This window comes from Dasypus novemcinctus, chromosome 16 (genome assembly GCF_030445035.2).
Source record: "Dasypus novemcinctus isolate mDasNov1 chromosome 16, mDasNov1.1.hap2, whole genome shotgun sequence".
NCBI lineage: Eukaryota > Metazoa > Chordata > Mammalia > Cingulata > Dasypodidae > Dasypus > Dasypus novemcinctus.
In genome coordinates, this window is record NC_080688.1 from 51,767,458 (window position 1) to 51,786,292 (window position 18,835).

The 18,835-nt window shown below is 38.9% G+C and overlaps 1 protein-coding gene across 1 annotated transcript; it reads left to right on the top strand.

Annotated features, from left to right (window-relative positions):
* The first annotated feature begins 230 nt into the window (after nucleotides 1-230).
* On the top strand, nucleotides 231-8,381 carry C16H18orf21 (chromosome 16 C18orf21 homolog). Its single transcript, XM_004464506.4, has 5 exons — nucleotides 231-472; nucleotides 559-581; nucleotides 3,090-3,289; nucleotides 5,500-5,696; nucleotides 7,904-8,381. Exons 1-5 carry the CDS (start codon nucleotides 396-398, stop codon nucleotides 8,055-8,057), a joined length of 651 nt encoding a protein of 216 aa, XP_004464563.1. The 5' UTR covers nucleotides 231-395; the 3' UTR covers nucleotides 8,058-8,381.
* Nucleotides 8,382-18,835: the final 10,454 nt, after the last annotated feature.

Sequence of the window (18,835 nt, forward strand, 5' to 3'; positions counted from 1 at the left end):
AACTTGACGGAGACGTGCGTTATGAGGACCACACAAAGGGGTGTCACGAAGGAGGCCAGCAAGGAAGTAAGAAGAGCGGGACACTCTGCTACAAACTTTGTCACCCCTGCCAAGATCCTCCACCAGACTCCAGGACCCACCCGCCAACCCGCCTGAAGCCTAAGGGCGCTGGGCAGGGCCGAGGGGCGGGGCCAAGGGTAGGGATAGGGCCTCCTCCGGACTGGGTACGCGTGCGCACCAGGCGGGCGCGATGGATACCGGAACCCTTCAGCCAACGGTGGCTGTTTCTGCAGGGTGCTTGAGTCCGGAAGACAATGTCGGTCACGCTGGGAAGCTGGCTTCCGGCAACTTCTTTTTTCACCTGGTCTCCGCGGTGTTGAAGCGGCGGCGGCGCGATGAGACAGAAACACTACCTTGAGGCTGCGGCGCGTAAGCTACAAGCCAGCTGCCCGGGCCAGGCCCGCTATCTCCTGTAAGAGAAGGACGGGAGGGGAGCCGGGAGGGGAGCGGCGAGGAGACGTTTCTCTGCTTCTTCACGAGTCTCTTTCTCTCTTACAGGTGGGCCTACGGTTCGTCAAACGGTAGGGAGAACACCTGCTCCGCTCCATGCCGCGACGCGCTTAAACGATCTAAAAGAGAAATTTCGATGGACTCACTCACCTAATAAAACCCCCGAGGCTGCTTAGTTTCGTTACAAAATCCAAATTCCTTAATGTGCCTTAACCTGCTGGGCCTTTCCGCGGCATTTGACACATTTGATCTCTCTTAACGAAATAGTTTCTTCAGTTGACTTCCAGGTCACGACATTTAATTCACGTCCTACCTCCTTGACCAGTAGTACTTCTCGATCTGCTTTGTTGGTTCCTTTTAATCTCCCCAACCTTTAAATATGGGAGTGCCTCAGGACTCATCCTTGAATCTCTTTCCAGTTATGCTTCCTTGGTGACAATTTTTCATTCAGCCCCCACGGCTTTAAATAGAATCTGTATTTTCCTGAGGACTCCCAAATTTTTACTTGGAACGGACTTTTCCCCCGAATTCTCGATTCACATATCAAGATGGCTCGACAACTTCTTTTGAGTGTCTAATAGGTATTTCAAATTTTTAAAAAATTTGAATTAAAAAAAATAAAAACCTTGGAGCCATTCTTGATTCCCTAACAACCTCCTCCCTCCCCCCCTCCCCCCACTACCTTCAGCAAATCATGTCACTTTAAAATATATCCAAAATCTAGCCACTCACCACATCCATCTTTTCCACCCTGGTCCAAGCCACGGGCTGGATTATTGCAAAAGTCCCCATGTGTTTCTATAATCTTTTCAACTCAGCACCCAGAGTGATTCTGATTTTTAAAAAAAAACAAAAAACCTAAGCTAGGTCCTGTCACTTCTCTGCTAAATAAACTTGCAAATGGGTTTCCCATCTCAGAGTAAAAGTGAAAGTCCTTTAAAAGGATTACAAGGCATTACATCATAGGCCCCCATTACCCTCCTGCCCTGCTCTCCCTTTATTCATTAAACTCCAGCAACACAAGTGCTCCTTGCTGTTCCTTTCTGGGCCTTTGCAGCTGCTCTTCCCTGTGCCTGAAACTCTTGCTTCATACATCTGTTTGACCTGTTCATTTCCTTCTGGGCTGTGCAAATGTCATTCAAGCCTTCCCTGGTCACCCTATTTTTAAATCACAGTTGCTTCATCACCACTCCCTATCTCCCTTTCCTGCTTTTTTTCCCCCTTCCCAGTACTTAACTTTTAATATTGTTGCATTTATTGTCTTACCTCCATGAATATTTGTCCTTTGTTCATTGCTTTATCTCCAGCATCCAGAACAGTATCTGGCACATAATAGTCACTTAGTAAATATGAATGAAGTTTACATTTGGCTGAACTAAATTACAAGCATGGACAGTGCCCACTTTCCTGTTGCCTTCATTTCCTCACCTTTCTCTAAACAGTCATGCTCTTTCACTTTTCCATTGTACATCTTCCAGAAAGTTCTTTACCAGTAATGGGTAAACATCTCCAAATATAGACAAAATTTATAGTTCTATAACAACCTTTGTCCAGGCTCTTTGTAGTGCTTTCTGGCTGGTCCATGCAGAATTTAAGTTTCTATGGCATTTTCTTTTAAAGATTTATTTATTTCTCTCCCCTTCTCTCCCGCCCTCCCCCCACCCCCCCAGTTGTCTGTTCTATGTGTCCATTCGCTGTGTGTTCTTCTGTGTCTGCTTGTATTCTTGTCAGCAGCACCAGGAATCTGTGTCTCTTTTTGGTGCATCTTCTTGCTGTGTCAGCTCTCTTTGTGTGCGGCACCACTCCTGGGCAGGCTGGACTTCTTTTGCCCTGGGTTGCTCTCCTTACAGGGCACACTCCTTGTGCGTGGGGCTCCCCTACATGGGGGACACCCCTGCGTGGCATGGCACTCCTTGCACGCATCAGCACTGCGTGTGGGCCAGCTCACCACACGGGTCAGGAGGCCCTGGGTTTGAACCCTGGACCTCCTATTTGGTAGGCAGATGCTCTATTCATTGAGCCAAGTCTGCTTTCCTCCATGGCATTTTGATCCTATTCTGTTATAGCTACTACCAGTTCTCCTAGAAAATATGTTCTTTAAAGATAAGAACTCATTGACTTCCATGTTTTTATCTCTACAGACTAGCATAGTAGATGGTCACACATTCTTTATTGTGTAAAGGGCCTGGGAAAGTCTGTTGTCGTGTTACAGTGTACTGAAAGAGCTATGTGAGGGCAGAGCCAACCCCACATGCCACAAAATTGTGCTGTTTTATAGAAACAAAATCAGTGCAATTTATTTTGTGGTAAATGTGTTTTTTTTTTTAATTAGACATAACCAGCTTTTTCACTCAATAGCAAGTAATGAGCAAGGTAGCAGAGAGTGGAGACTTGCCCGTGTGTTGCCGAAAGGGGTAAAAAGAACTATAGTCTATTTTTCAAAGTAAATTATTGCTAATTTATCTTTTTATAAATTTTAATATTTTGAGTTTGCTTTAGGAGAATGTATATCTGATAATGTCTGAAGTAACAAAATACTCTGAGTTGCTAAATTTTTAGTTTCATTTGTGTAATTTTAGATGATAAAAGCACTTTTGAAGAAACGTGTCCGTACTGTTTCCAGTTGCTGGTGCTGGATAACTCTCGAGTGCGTCTCAAACCCAAACCCAGACTGACACCCAAAATACAGAAACTTCTTCTTCGAGAAGCAAAAAATTATACACTCAGTTTTAAAGAAGCAAAAATTGTGAAAAAGTACAAAGACTCCAAAAGTGTATTGGTAAGATTTCCGTTTCATTGTATATGAAATAAACTAGAATTTTCTTTTCTTCCACTTAAATTTAGATTAAGAATAAGCCTGACTATAACTCTGATTTGCAGTAGCATGTTTGGATTATCAAAATACATACATTAAAAAGCTCTTCATTGATTACTGTTTTATCAAGAGTACCTTTTATTCTTGTTTTTCATGATTACCTAAAACCAAATATCTTGAGCTTTGAAAAATGTTCTTCAATCACATTATTGTGCACAATTACGTTCACAAATTTGGGGATTTCTTGAGCTTACTGGTATGTCTTCCCTGATTTTCAGTGATCACTCAATTAAATTTAAAGTGAATGACCCACTTCTTCAGATAGTGGTTTCTTGTGTACATAGGTATAGTATATTTTCCCCATAACAGTCATTTTCCCCATGACAGAGTGTGTATTGATGTTTATGACCAACAAAGCTAAGTGCATCTTTTATTCAATCATTAAACATTTATTGATGGTCATATGCCAAAGAAGGCTAATTTAGTGGGGATGTTAAGCATGATATTCTAATGGCTTTTGATGAGTATAGATACTACTTTTTTAATGAGGGAAGCTTCTTGAAAGTTTAACCTCTGAGGCATCCTTGGAGGTAGAGGGGAATAACACACGTATCCTGTCCATGCTGTGGGCTAGGAGAAAGCTAGAACGTCACAGAGAAGACATGGGTACAAGTTCCAGCTGCGCTGTGTACTGGCTGAGTGCTCAGCAAGATGCTGCGCCTTGGTGTCTTCCATATTCCTGCCCTCATTAAACTTACATTCTAATGTATTTTAATCATATGTCAACTAGGAGGATGTTGGAGTATTTGTTTTCATCTATACCTGACTTTCTTCCAAAAGGTACAAAGCAACTTCCACATCGACTTTTGATATATACACATTTTTCATGTGCATTTTTATCTGGTCATGGACATATGAGTAGATGAGTAGTTCTCAGTGAATCCTGTGCATTGTGAGTCTGGTATGTAGAAAGTGGACCATTTCTTGAATAATGCTCATGAAAAGAAAGTCAATGTGTAGAGCTAACAGTGGGAGTGAATAGTGAGAATGGGTTAATAACTCATTTTATTAATTTTATAAATTACTTTAGACCTATATTTACAGAATAGCTAAAGTTTGAAGGAGTCACTTAAATTTTCACTGAGATTTTACAGTATTTTTTAGGGAAAAGTCTTAAGGTTCATCTGCAAAAAAAATGTTAACTATCTATTGCTCTATTTTCATACTGCTATTACACAGAACATCCATTCAGATTATAAAGGGTATCATCCTCAGTCTCTTCCCCCAACCTCCCAAACACATTTTCTACATGGAGAAAGTAGAAATTTAAGTATCTTAAAAAGCTATTTAAGTACAGTTGTTTTGCCATTACTTTTTTTCCTTCCCTTCTCACTGTTACCGCCTACTGTGTTTTTTTGTTTGTTTTTTGTTTTTGCTAATCTGTGTCCATTTGCTGTGTGATCTTCTGTATCTGCTTCTCTTTTTGTCTTCTCGTCTTTCTCCTCTAGGATTCACCGGGATTCAATCCTGGGGGACCTCTAATGTGGAGAGAGTTCCCAGTCAGCTCCGCCACCTCAGTTCCTGGTCTCTGCTGTTTCACTTTGACTTGTACCCTTTGTCTCTCTTTTGTTGCGTCATCATCTTGCTGCATGACTCACTTGTACGGGCACTGGCTAACCATCCAGGCACTCATGCAGGCACTCACGTGGGCACTTGGCTCAACACACAGCACTTGGCTTGCCACACAGGCACCCACATGGGCACTTGGCTCACTGCACAGGTACTTGGCTCACCATGTGGGTGCTTGGTTCACCACTTGGGCACTTGGCTGGCCATGCGGGTACTGGCTTGCTGCACAGGCACACTTTCTCTTTTTTTTCACCAGGAGGCCCCAGGGATTGAACGCGGGTCCTCCCATATGATACGGCAGAGGCCATATCACTTGAGCCACATCCGCTTCCCTGCCATTACTTTTTTATTGAAAATTTTCTAATTTTATATTTGTGTCTTGTCTGATTAAAGCTGCTAGATGACAAACTCCCTTAGGGTAACCTCTGTGTTATTCACCCCTTTAGTACCTGGTGTAGTTCCTTATATTTAAGATTGAGTGTGTGGTTTATTGGATTTAAAAAGAAGAGAAATGACAGATCTTGTATCTCTTCTTTCTATGGTAGTTGGTTACTTGTAAAACATGCAACAGAACAGTTGAACGTCATGGTAAAAGTAGAAGCTTTCTATCCACCCTGAAGAGTAGTCCTACCACTACAACGAAACCCAGCCCAAAGACACCAGGGAATAAGCCTGTAAGTTCTGCAAACCTAAATCGTGATGTGGCTGGTTCCAAAGGCAAAAGTCCAGCATGGATTTGCAGGTATTTTTTTTCTTCTTTATTTTCTTTTAAATGTTAAATTCAAAAAATATGAGGTGCCCATATACCACCCACCCCATCCCTCCCACATCAACAACCTCTTCCATCATTGCAGCACATCCACTGATTTGTAGGTATTTTAACTCATTAACTTTATTTGAATTGTCAATGGTAACTCTTGAGTATTTTTCTGTTTAATATACACTCCCAAAATACACCATGCAGTTCAGGCCTTGGCCTCTTTTTTCCCTCCATACCCTTTTTTTCTCTAATGTTTATGCTCCCACATCTTCAGTTTTACCTCAATGCATGTGACTTCCAGCTATATTCCTTTACATCCAGCCTTTCACTGGGCCTCTTCCCAGCTGGCTGCTAATTACAACCACCTCAACCCACAGTATGTCCAAAACTTGGTTCATCTTGTCCCCAGTTAACCATTCAAACCTGCCTGACCTCCTAAGTTTCTTACTCTGTGAATGATCCTGCCCTTCTAGACATTCTGTTGTAAAAGGGCAGACATGGTTGATGACCACTTCCTTGGTCTTTTTATCCAGGTACTTGCCAGTTTCTCTCTGTTCTACTTCCATGATGTTTGCATCTATTCTCTTCCTATAGCTACTAGATCCTGGTCAGGTCCTTATTCTCCTCTTGCCTGAACTACTACAATAATTTCCTAATTGGTCTTTCTACTCCTAGTTTCCAGCCCTTCCAGTCGGATCATTTTCATAAAGCACAGCTCTGAACAGAAGCCTTTGGCACCTCACTCTATAGGAAATGGATCAAACATTCCAGCATGGCTTTTTAGCCCTGACTATCTGGCACCAGTCTGAATCCCTGTCTTACTTTGCCTTAATTCATCCTAAGTGCCAGCAAAACTGAACTGCTCCAATCCTTTGCTTTTGTTCCTTCCTTTACTACAAATTCCTGTGGAAATTTAACTGATTAGAGATCGGTCAAATGATACTAAATTTGTTAATTATACAATAGGGGACATGTTTTTTTATTAATCCCTCAATATTCTCACTATGGTAGTCAATAAATATCAAATTTTTTTGTCTTTGTTTTTTTAATGTTAATTCAAAAAATATGAGGTCCTCATATACCCCCCCTAATAAATATCAAATTTAATTCCATAGAAACTGAAAGGAGTTTTTGAACATTTTGTTTGCAAAGCAGAAATTGAGTCTGGTAGTGTCTTGATCATACATATCAAAACTCAGCTAGGATTGGATTATCTCTGCTTACTGAATTGAGATTTTTATAATGGACTTTTTTAAGATATAAACTTGGTTAAAAATTACATTTTCAAATCCAGTTTTCTCTGTATTCTTGATTTAACTAGTATGATAAATGATATAAGAATTCATTATAGAAGTTCCCACTTTATTGGATAAATGTAGATAAAAGATAATTTGGCTTATAGTTAAAAGGAAAAAGATCAGAAGTAATTCCATTTTTCTTTCAAAGACAGTTAATTTAAAATAATTTAGTTGCATTTAAACCTGACTGCTTACATATATGCAGAAATGAGAAAGACTTTTCACATTTATTACATAAATGGGAAGTAAAAATCAGACTGGTAAATCCCAAGTAAGGGTTTAGAAGAGATGGAACACAATTGGAGGGAATGCAGTAGAAAGAAGCACAAATAGACACATCCCAGAAGAGTAGTCATTTACTCAGTGGTTATTTATTGAGTGCCTCCTATGTGTGTGACACTGTTCTAAGCTCTGGAATAAACAATTAGTACAAAGTCACTGCCCTTATGGAGCTTACGCTCTTAGAGGGAAGATACATTGGAATAGTACCTATGTGTGTAGGTTGAGATCCTTCACTTTTGAGAATTTAATTGGTCATGAACTGTGAAGTAAGAACAATACATTTTTAAAGGCCTTGCCTAGGATTTTCATGAATCTTGATGTCAGATTTAAAGGGAGCATAGACCTGATGACGCTATACCTGCAGCCTTCTCTTCTAGAACCACCCAACACACCTCCCAAATGTTGGTTATAGCTGATTCCGTGAGAAGGTTTTCTAGCAAAATGGGAATGACTGTGCTGAGAGAAATCCAGTAAAACCACTGCTCTTACATGGCCATAATATAGAATAGGAAATATTTCAGGTAGCAGTTACATGGGCTGAGCAGGAAGAACACTTTTAAAATTTTCGTTTGTCAGTATAACTAAATGTGGTTTTGTATTTCTTTGTAGAACTCCGACATCTGGACAGTCAAAGCCCATCTGCTCTTCAAAGAATGTGAGCAAAGCCAAGAAACAGTTCTCTCAACTAAAAATATTACTTAGTCAGAAAGAATCCCAGAACAATCCAAAGATGGACTTCAGAAATTTCTTGTCTTCTCTGTGAAGGATGGCTTTTGAAAATAAGAAATGTCTAATGCAATTTCTGAAAAAAAATTGTTTACTTGTATTTATTCTTTGAATACATGAACACTAGGTACAAGAGCAAACTTTCCTTGGCATCCTTCAGTGTTCATGGAGAAAATACCCTATTGAAATGAGTACTTGAAATCTGCCCTGCACAGGGTGCTTTGTGAGGATCAAAAAGTATGTATAAGGTCCTCATAATTAGTATTTATATAGAGATATTGAGTGCTTTTGTTATTATTATTTCCCCTTCTGTTAATTAGCAGTTTTCATTATTTTTTTCATAATAAAATTGAGACCTTTATAGAGGGTCTGCTCACTAATGAAAATTTCTTCCAGGGGTCTATAGCTTTATTGCTAACTCAGAAGAAGGATCAATTATGTATGTCCTTGTTTTCCCTCAGTTGTCTACATAACTGTATATTAGTAAAATTTTTAACATTATTCCTACTTTGAGGGCAAAAGTAGATATCTAGACAGTTTGAATTTTAGATGATTCAATTTTATGATAAGCTTGTATTTAAGTTGTCTAATGGTTAAGCTAATGTGTCAACTCAATCAGGTAATGGTGGCCTGTTGCTTTGGTCAAGCAAGCACTGGGCTAATTGTAATACAAGGGCATTTCATGGACTTTAGTCATCAGTGAATTGATTGCATAAATGGCTGGTTACATCTCCAATCAATTGAAATTCCCATCAGCAGTGAGTGACATCCAATCAGTTGGAGGCCTTAAAAGGAGAAGTGATTTCAGCATTCAGAGAAAGAATTCCTATCTTTACTTCAGACAGCCAGTGTCTCCTGGGAATTCATCAAGGACCTTCATCAGAGCCCCTAGTCTGCAGCCTGCCCTGCAGAATTTGGACTTGTGCATCCCCACAGTAGCGTGAGACAATTTTATAAAATCTCGTCCTATTTACAGATATCTCCTGTTGGTTCTGATTCCCTAGAGAACCCTGACTAATACACTGTCTTTTAGAAAACTCTAAATAATGTAGATACTTGAACTATAATCTGTTTTCAAGCCACTCTACCTTTTTAAGTTTAAAACTTGCATTTTCTTTCATTAGAGTTGGCAAATTGAAAGGCCAGTTCTTCTTATAGTAGTGTGAAGTGAAATTATGCTGGTGCCAGCACCTTGGAGAGATGGTGAGGATTACCATACCAAACTTCTTTAGACTGTGAGCCACAGGCTGCAGGAACAGGCCTTATTTTTGCATCCACGGTATATACCACAATATCTAGGTCATGATTGATGCTTCACCTTTCTAGTTAACTTCTCACTAAAACTTATTTCTCTCAAATTCTCTTACTCTCTTACTTGCTTATCTCTGTCCCTGATCAACCAATTGTAGCTCTTTGCATTTCTTAGAATGAATCACTTTCAAGATTGGAATTTTACACATGCTTTTTCTTTTTTAGGACTCATCTTGGAAACTGCCCCCAACCCAAAACCATTGCATTGTGAGGGGCCACTCTTCTGTCACACTTTTCTGGTGGTTTTCCCAGCACATAGCCCATGCTTTGTAAATATTACCTACTGCATTTAGATTTGCATTACTTAGCCCACTTGCTCCACATAGAGGTTTAGAACTAAGGTGCATCTGGTCATATGACTGAAAAGTAGTTAAAAAGTATAGTGAAAATAGAAACTTGTAGGTGGGGAGTTAGATTACCCCAGATGCAAGTGAAGGACACTATAGTTTTTTTTTTAAGGAGTTACAGGACCTTGTACATGCAAAGCAGGTGCTCAACCATTGAACTACACCTGCTCTGCAGACACCATAGGTTTTTTGTTTGTTTTTTTTTTGAGGTGGTGGGGCCAGGGATTGAACCTGGGACCTTGTTTGTGGGAAGGCAGTGCTTAACCACTGAGCTGTATCGGCTCCCTGATACCATAGATTCTTGACTGTGTCTATTCTCTTTGATAGAAGGGTCTTTGGGCATCCCTAAAGAGTTATTAAAATTAAAGTGTGGAATTAAACACTTAGAAGAAAACATAGGAGGAAATCTTCATAACTTTGGATAAGCCATGGGGTTTCTTAAACATAACACCAAAAACAAGCAATAAAAGAAAACATAAACTGAATATCATCAGAATTAAAAATTTGTGCTTTGTCTTTTCACCATCAAGAAAGTGAAAAGAGGTATAGAAATGCAACTGCCTGGGAAGATGGAGGATTAGAGAGGTAGAAGGATCACCTCTCCCAGAAAGATAACTAGACAACAGGTGGAGACAGTATGGAGGGGTGTTTTGAGCCTTGGGACACAAGGGAAGGCTAGACCAGAAAAGGGGCAAAAGGAGGCATGGCTGACTGGAAATATCCATGAATAAAGCTGCAGCAGGAGCCGCTACTGCCCATCCCCGCCCCCGCCTTCTGAGTAAACAGCATGAGTCCTCTGACACCTGGCAGACAGCTGCAGATTAAGGGGTTACAGGAGTCCTGTTTCCCGAGAGAAGAGAAAGGATGGGGCACAAGTCTACGGTAAATTCAGATTTTGGCCAGGGAACTTGGTCTGCTGCAAAGGACATGTCTCATACTTACAGGCTGGGTGGGGCCACAACACTGCCCTGAGACCAGTGAGGGAACTAAAGATAATTTGCCTTCTCAAACACCCTCAGCTGATTGCTGAGGACAGAGGGAGAAAGGGTATGGAAGGCCAAGGGAGAACAGCTTCCGAGAAAGTTTGTGAGGTGGGCTCTGAGGATATTGCTTCTGCACCACCTGCCCAGGCTGGGTCATAGTGAAAGCATTCCCCTTAGCATCTGGGGCCTCAACTCAGAGGTCTCCTCAAGACTGCCATCTGCTGACAGACCAGGAAAGTTCATGCAAAGAAGGGAAAAATAGTAAGAAATACATAGAAGAGGCAATCTGGTGCCTTTACTGCACCCCTGTCCAAGCAACTGGGAAACTGGCCTGTACCCCAATACAGGGTCCTTAGCTCTGGTTTGAGCAGTTACACTGGGGCAATCCAAAATAACTAGAACAAGTAAAAGAAATAACAGTGGTAGCATACAGCTACTTAGTATATCCCTAGGTAAGAGCATCATAATCAGATGCCTAGACATTAGCAAAAAAATTACAGGCCATACTAAGAAAGAGGAAGATATGACTCAGGCAAAGGAACAAATTAAACCTCCAGATGAGACACAGGACTTGAAGCAACTAATCAGTGAGTTTCATACAAATTTCCTAAATCAAACCATGGAATTGAAGGACACATGGCTAAAGAGGTAAAAGACAATAAGAAGATATAGGGTGGAGGCAGATATTACTCAAGTAGTTGAGCACCAGCTTCCCACAGGGGAGGTCCTGGGTTTGGTTCCTGGTGCCTCCTAAAGACAAGCAAACAATGACCAGACAATGAGCAAAAACAACTAGCAGCAAACGAAAACAACAAGCAAACAATGAACAAAAACAACAAGCAAGACATCAGAAATGAGCAGGGAGCAGATTTGACTCAAGCAGTTGAGTGCTCACTTCCCAACATGGGAGGTTCCAGGTTTGGTTCCTGGTGCCTCCTAAAGAAAAAATAAATAGCAGACAATGAGAAAAACAAACACAAAAAACAAGCAGATAAGCAAAAACAACAAGCAAAGCAGACAAGGCACAAAAAAAAAAAAAGATGGAGGAGCACAAATTAAAATTTGAAACCTTAGGTAGAAAAATAATAGCTTATGGGAATGAAAGACATAATATGTAAGATTAAAAATACAACAGAGAGGGAAGCGGATTTGGCCCAATGGATAGGGCATCCGCCTACCACATGGGAGGTCCAATATTCAAACCCAGGGCCTGCTGACCTGTGTGATGAGTTGGCCCATGCGCAATGCTGATGCGTGCAAGGAGTGCCGTGCCACTCAGGGGCATACCCCATGTAGGGGAACCCCATGCACAAGGAGTGTGCCCCATAAGGAGAGTCACTCAGGGTGCCTGCAGGAATGGCGCCACACACAGAGAGCTGATGCAGCAAGCTGATGCAACAAAAGAGACACAGATTCTGGGTGCCACTGACAAGAATACAAGTGGGCACAGAAGAACACACAGTGAATGGACACAGCAGACAACTGAGGGGGCGGCAGAGGAAGGGGAGAGAAATAAATTTAAAAATCTTAAAAAAAAATACAACACATGCATACAATAGATTTGAAATCATGAATGAAAGAATCAGTGATGTAAGGGACATAGGTGAACTTGAAAAGAGAACAGAAAGAAATGAATGGAAAAAATTGAGCTCAGACACTCAAGGAGTGGAATGATAGTATGAAGTGCATCAACATATGTGTTATGGGAGTTCCAGAAAATAAAGGAAAGCGGGCAGAAGGAGTATCTGGGGAAATAATTGCCAAAAAATTTCCAGCTCTCAAGAAAGACATGACTATACAGGAACTACAGTGTACTCCAATTAAAATAAGTCCAAATAGACCTACCCCAAGACACAATATTCAGAATGCCAAATGCCAAAAATAAAGAGAAAATTCTAAAAGCAGCAAGGGAGAAGTGAAATATCACAAACAAGGGACATCAAGTAAGACTTAGTACAGATTTCTCTTCATGAACCATGGAGGTGAGAAGGCAGTGGTATGATATAATTAAGGTGCTGAAAGAGAAAAATTGCCAGCCAAGAATTTTTTATCCAGCAAAAGTGTCCTTCAAATATGACAGTAAGTTTAAAATATTCACAGATAAACAGAAACTAAGAGAGTTCATTTAAAAAATGAATCCAGCTCTGCAAGAAATACTAAGGGGAGTTCTGCAGCCAGAAAAAAAAAGAGTCTTGGAGGAGAGTGTAGACATGAAGACTACCAGGAAGGATAATGAAAAGGGTAAAAAAGACTGACAAAAATATGACATTTCAAAGCTAAAGAATAAAAATGGTTTAAAAAAGTAATGCCTTTACACTAATAACACTGAATGTTAATATATTAAACTCTCCAATTAAAAGACATAGGCTGATAGAATGGATATGAAAATGAGCAATCCATGTGCTGTCTGCAGAAGATGCAACTGTGACCCAAGGATGCAAATAGACTGAAAGCGAAAGGCTCAAAAAGATATTTCACAAAAACAGTGACCAAAAGGGAGGCAGGGTAGCTACACTGGTGTTGAACAAAACAGACTTTAAATGCAAAGCAATGATTAAGAGATGCAGAAGGCCATTATATATTAATAAAAGGGACAATCCACCAGGAAGGAATAATAGTCATTAATTACTCCTGATATGCAAGGGTAGTTCAACATAAGAAAACCAATTAACATAATATACCACATTAACACATCGAAGGAAAAAAAAACACATGATCATCTTGGCTGATACAGAAAAGGCATTTGACAAAATCCAGCATCCTTTCTTGATAAAAACATATTGAAATATAGGTATAGAAGGAAAGTTCCTCAACATAATAAAGGGCATGTATGAAAATTCCACACCCAACATCATACTAAATGGGGAGAGGTTGAAAGCTTTCCCTCTAAGATCAGGATCAGGACCAGGACCGTCACCACTGTTATTCAACATTGTGCTAGAAGTTCTAGTTACAGCAATTAGGCAAGATAAAGAAATAAAAAGCATCCAAATTGGAAAAGTAGAAGTAAAACTCTATTTGCACATGACATGATCCTATATTTTAAAAATTTGAAATAGCGACAACAAAGCTATTAGAGCTAATGAGTTCAGCAAAGTGGCAGGATGTGAAATGAACATGGAAACATAAGTAATTTCTGTATACTCATAATGAGCAAGATGAGAAGGAAATGAGGGAAAAAATTCCATTTACGATAACAACAAAAAGACTTAAATATCTAGGAATTGATTTAACCAAGAATGTAAAGGATTTGAATTCAGAAAACTACAAAACACTGCTAAAAGAAATCAAAGACTGAAAAAATGGGAGGACATTCCATATTCAAGGATTGGAAAACTAAACTTTGTGAAGATGTCAATTCTATCCACATGATTATTATAGATCCAACCCAATACCAATCAAAATTTCAAAAGAAAGGTCAATTACCAAATTTACTTGGAAGGGAAATGGGTCCTGAATAACCAAAAACATTCTAAAAAAAGAGAAGTGCAGTCGGAGGACTCATGCTTCTTGGCCTTGAAGTATATTATAAAACTACAGTTGTCAAAACAGCATGGTAGGAAGGGGATGTGGCTCAAGCAGACTCAAGCACCTACCACATGGGAGGTCCTGGGTTTGGTTCCCTGTGCCTCCCAAAGAAGATGAGCAAGACAGCAAGCTGATGCAACAGGCTGATGTGGTGAACTGACATAACAAGATGATGCAATGAGATGATGCAATGAAGAGACATGTGGAAACACAGTGAGACAGTACAAGCAGGAGCAGAGGTGGCTCAAGACATTGGGTGCCTGCCTTCCACAATGGGAGGTCCCAGGTTCAGTTCCCTGTGCCTCCTAAAAAGAAGATGAGCACACAACAGACAGAAACAGAGCAGGCAGCAAGCCCAAACAATGGGGGGGCGGGTGGAAGAGAAATAAATCTTTTTAAAAAAATCATGGTATTGGCATAAAAATAGACACATTGAGCAATGGAATTGAATTGAGAGTTCAGAATTAGCCCTACACCTCTATGATAAATGATTTTTAATAGGACTACCAAGCCCATTATTCTGGGACAAACCAGTCTCCTCAACAAATTGTGCTGGGAGAACTGGATATCCGTAACCAAAAGAATAAAAGAGGACCCCTGTCTCACTTCCTGAATAGACACGTTTCCAAAGAAGAAATACAAATGTCAAAAAAAGACCACACACAAAAGTGTTTTTCATGTATTTAAAATGTGAACAAGAGATAGGAACACTTATTCACTGTTGGCAGGAATGTAGAATGGTATAGCCATTGTGGAAGTCTGCTTGGCAGTTCCTAAGGAAATTAGATATAGATCTGCCATATGACCTGGCAATACTACCTGGTATATACCCAGAAGAATTGAAAGCAGTAACATGGACAGACATCTGCACACCAACATTCAAAGCGGCATTATTCACAACTGCCAAAAGATGGAAACAACCCAGGTGTCCATCAACTGATAAATGGATAAACAAACTGTGGTATATATACATGATGGAATGTTATTCAGCAGTAAGAAGAAATGAAGTCACGAAACAAATGACTACACGTATGAACCTAGAGGACGTTATGTTGAGTTTAGCAAGCCAGGCACAAAAGAACAAATATTGCATGATTTTGCTATTATGAACTAAATATAATGAGAAAACTCATGGAATTCATAGTTAGAATATAAGTGACAAGAGAATAGAATGTGATTAGAAAATGGAAAGCTGAGGTTTAATCTGTGCAGAATTGGTTAAAAGTTGTTTGTAAATGGAAATTAATAGAAATAGTGAAAACACATCATAGGACTATGCTCTCATAATTTGTTACAAATGTTTCAGAACAATGCAAGGTATTGGTTGTGGATGTGATGTATAGGAGCCCTGTATGATGTTTTGCATGTTTGTTTTGTAATGTCCAACTTTTACTATATACTTATTGTTTATGGTTCATGTATGAATGATATACTTTAATGTATTTTGTAAATGAAAAAAAGTGAAAAGGCAACCTACTGAATGGGAGAAAAATATCTGCAGCCACTTTGAAAAAGAATTTGGTGGTTCCTCAAAAGACATTACCGGGGAGTGGATGTGGCTCAAGCAGTTAAGTGCCTGCCTCCCACATGGGAGGTCCTGGGTTCAGTTACCAGTGCCTCCTGAAAAAAACAACAAGCAAAACAAGTGAAAAAAAAAACCAACTCAGGGAAGCTAGTGTGGCTTTGTGGTTGAACGCCAGCTTCCCACATATGAGGTCCCAGGTTCAATCCCTGGCCCCTGGTACCTCAAAAAAAAAAAAAAATTACCACATGACCCAGCCATTCCTAGGCATATACCCAAGAGAACTGAAAACATACTCATATCAAAATTGTACATGAATGTTTATAACATTTTTATTCATAACCAAAAATTAGAAACAACCCAGATGTCCTTCAACTGATAAATGCATAAACCAAATGTGATATATACACATATGATACAATAGTATTTGAACTATTGGATTAATGGTATGATCTACATGGATGAACTTTGAAAACATGCTAACTGAAAGTTGCTAGTCGCAAAAAGCCTGACTTGCTTCCATTTATATGAAATACTTACAAGTATTTTTTTTAAGATTTTTTTTTAATCCCTCCCCTTCCCCCTGAAATACTTATAATAGGTAAATACATAAACAGATTATTGATTGCCTGGGACTGCAGGGGAGTGGGAAGTGACTACTTATGCATTTCTTACTGGGATTATGAAAGTGCTCAGGAAATAGTACATAGCAAAATAGTATTGTGTTGTGGGAAACTGGTCTACCTGTTTCCTATTTGTTGCACTTGTCCCAAGTTATTGTAAACATTGCTGTGCTGATGAGGAACAGCTGCTTTGGAGTTCCTAATAAATATGATGCAGAAACTAGGGTCAAGGCTCTCAGTTCCCGAAGCTGTGAGCCCCCTGGTTCCATCCTTGTTTCCTCTCTTGTGTTTCTCTCTCTGTCCTTTATTTCTGTAAGTTCAGCTTCACCTTCCCTTCGAGCCAACCTATCACTGAGCTGGTTCTCAGGGGTGCCAGTTGCTGAGATCAGCTCAGCAATAGGTTGACTCGAAGGGAAGGCGACGCAGAACTTTATGAAATAAAGGACAGAGAGAAACACACAAGAGAGGAGATAAAGATGGGACCAGGGGACTCATAGCTTTGGGAACTGAAAACCTCGGCCCTAGTTTCCACATCGTATTTTTTGGAAACTACTGAGCAGCTGTTTGCTATCAGAACTGCAACATCATCTACAATAATAGCGAACAACTGCAACATCTACAATAAGGAACAGGTCATACAAAGTTCAAATACAATCTAAACTCTTTTTCCCACAGTATTGATGGTTGCCTAAATCTGAATATACTAAGAACTACTGAATGCACTTTAAAGGGGTGAATTTTATGATATGTGTATTATATCTCAATAAAGCTGCTCTTAAAAAAATAATAAACACCACCACAGAAAAAATAACAGTGTGAATACTTAGGTTTAAATAAAAATGGGATTTTATAAAGAAAAGCAGCAAAACTGCATAAAAGGGCAGCTCTAATTTCATGCCTTTCCTGGACCTCCATCCTGTGCTAATAGCACATTTTTATGAGGGTAATAATTGTACCTACCTCATAAAGATGTTGTGAGGACTCAATGAGATGGCATATGAAAAAATGCCCTAGAAGAGTGTGGATGGCACAGAGTACACAGCCAATTTCTGCTGTTATCATCAACAAATTAAAAACATAAATATCAAAACCAACAATAAAACCACTGGAAGAATAACAAGATTAAGCACTAACCTATGGTGGCAGTTCTTTGAATACATTCCACTAATAATGTAGATTAGTTGTTTTGAGGTGTTTGTAAATTTTCGGGTTTGTGATAGTATCAACATTTGTCCAATATATTAATAACTTTAGTCCAGCTATTTAAGTTCATATTCAACTCAAGGCAATCTGGTGTTCCAACAAGAGACAGATTTATATTGGTGGCTGGTTTCACCCATGATCCTTCCTTGAGGTAGCATGTAGGTACTGGTTGTTTAGGGAAATCTCATCTATGAATTCACTTCATGAAATACAAAAATTTCAAGTGGTCAGTCTCCAAAGTTATAATAAAGGCCCTTCCATTCTCAGTTTGGTCCACCCTGTAATTACTTAATATATAGTTACATGTACAAGATTTGCATAAATAAGTTTCTCTGAAATAATTCCAAATCATCTTATTTTTTTCAAGGATAGAAATTGTACCAACACTTTTGGAATTGATGTTCTTCAGGCATATCAAAATATTGGTTATAAATCTTTGACATTAATTATCCATTGTCATCAAAATTAGCAGATGAAAGAAAAAGCAATGGTACAGGACTTTAAGGTATACAGTTTTTTATATATTCAGTTTAACCTTATTAAGTACTTTTTAACCTTGTCTTTATATAAAAGCTTTTAAACTTACCTTTTCAGACTTACCACTTTTAAAGAACATTTTCTTACTAAGTTTAATAAGCAATTACACACACATTAATATGTCAAATTATATTTTTAAATTTACAATATTTAAAGTGTTTTAAAAATATTTAATTTCAAAATTATAAAATCTCCAAGTAATTCATTAGGCAATATTCATTTTAAATCGGTTATTTTATCATTTCATCCTGGGCTTAGGAAAAGATCAGACAAAAAAAGACTAGGTAGTGGTATTAAGTATCCTTATTTTGCTTTGGGTTTCAATATCTTGTCGTTTATAGTGAATAGGTCTAAATAATTCTTTCTGTCTGTATAATCTAATGAGAGTAACATGTACTTTTCTTCATCTACCTCAGAGAAACACCAGGGAGGATAAAATAGAATTGAATATGATTAATAAGAAGAGACAAATAGAAGTTTTTTTTAAAGTTAGGTCTAAAGTTTTCCTTTAACTTTTAAATTTTGTGGCAAAATGCAGACCTATTTTATTGATTAGTGACAGTTTTTATCTTTTTCAAAGTAATTTTATATTGAAATCCTAAGTTATTAATACAAGAATTTGATTATGATTAATCCAAAGTCCTAAAACCTAATGAAGATTATTCAAAAAATAATCAAATTGATACTGAAATACAATACTAAGATTACAAATTATTTCAAAGTTGGAACAAACTCTATAGGTGTCTATGATTTTATAATAT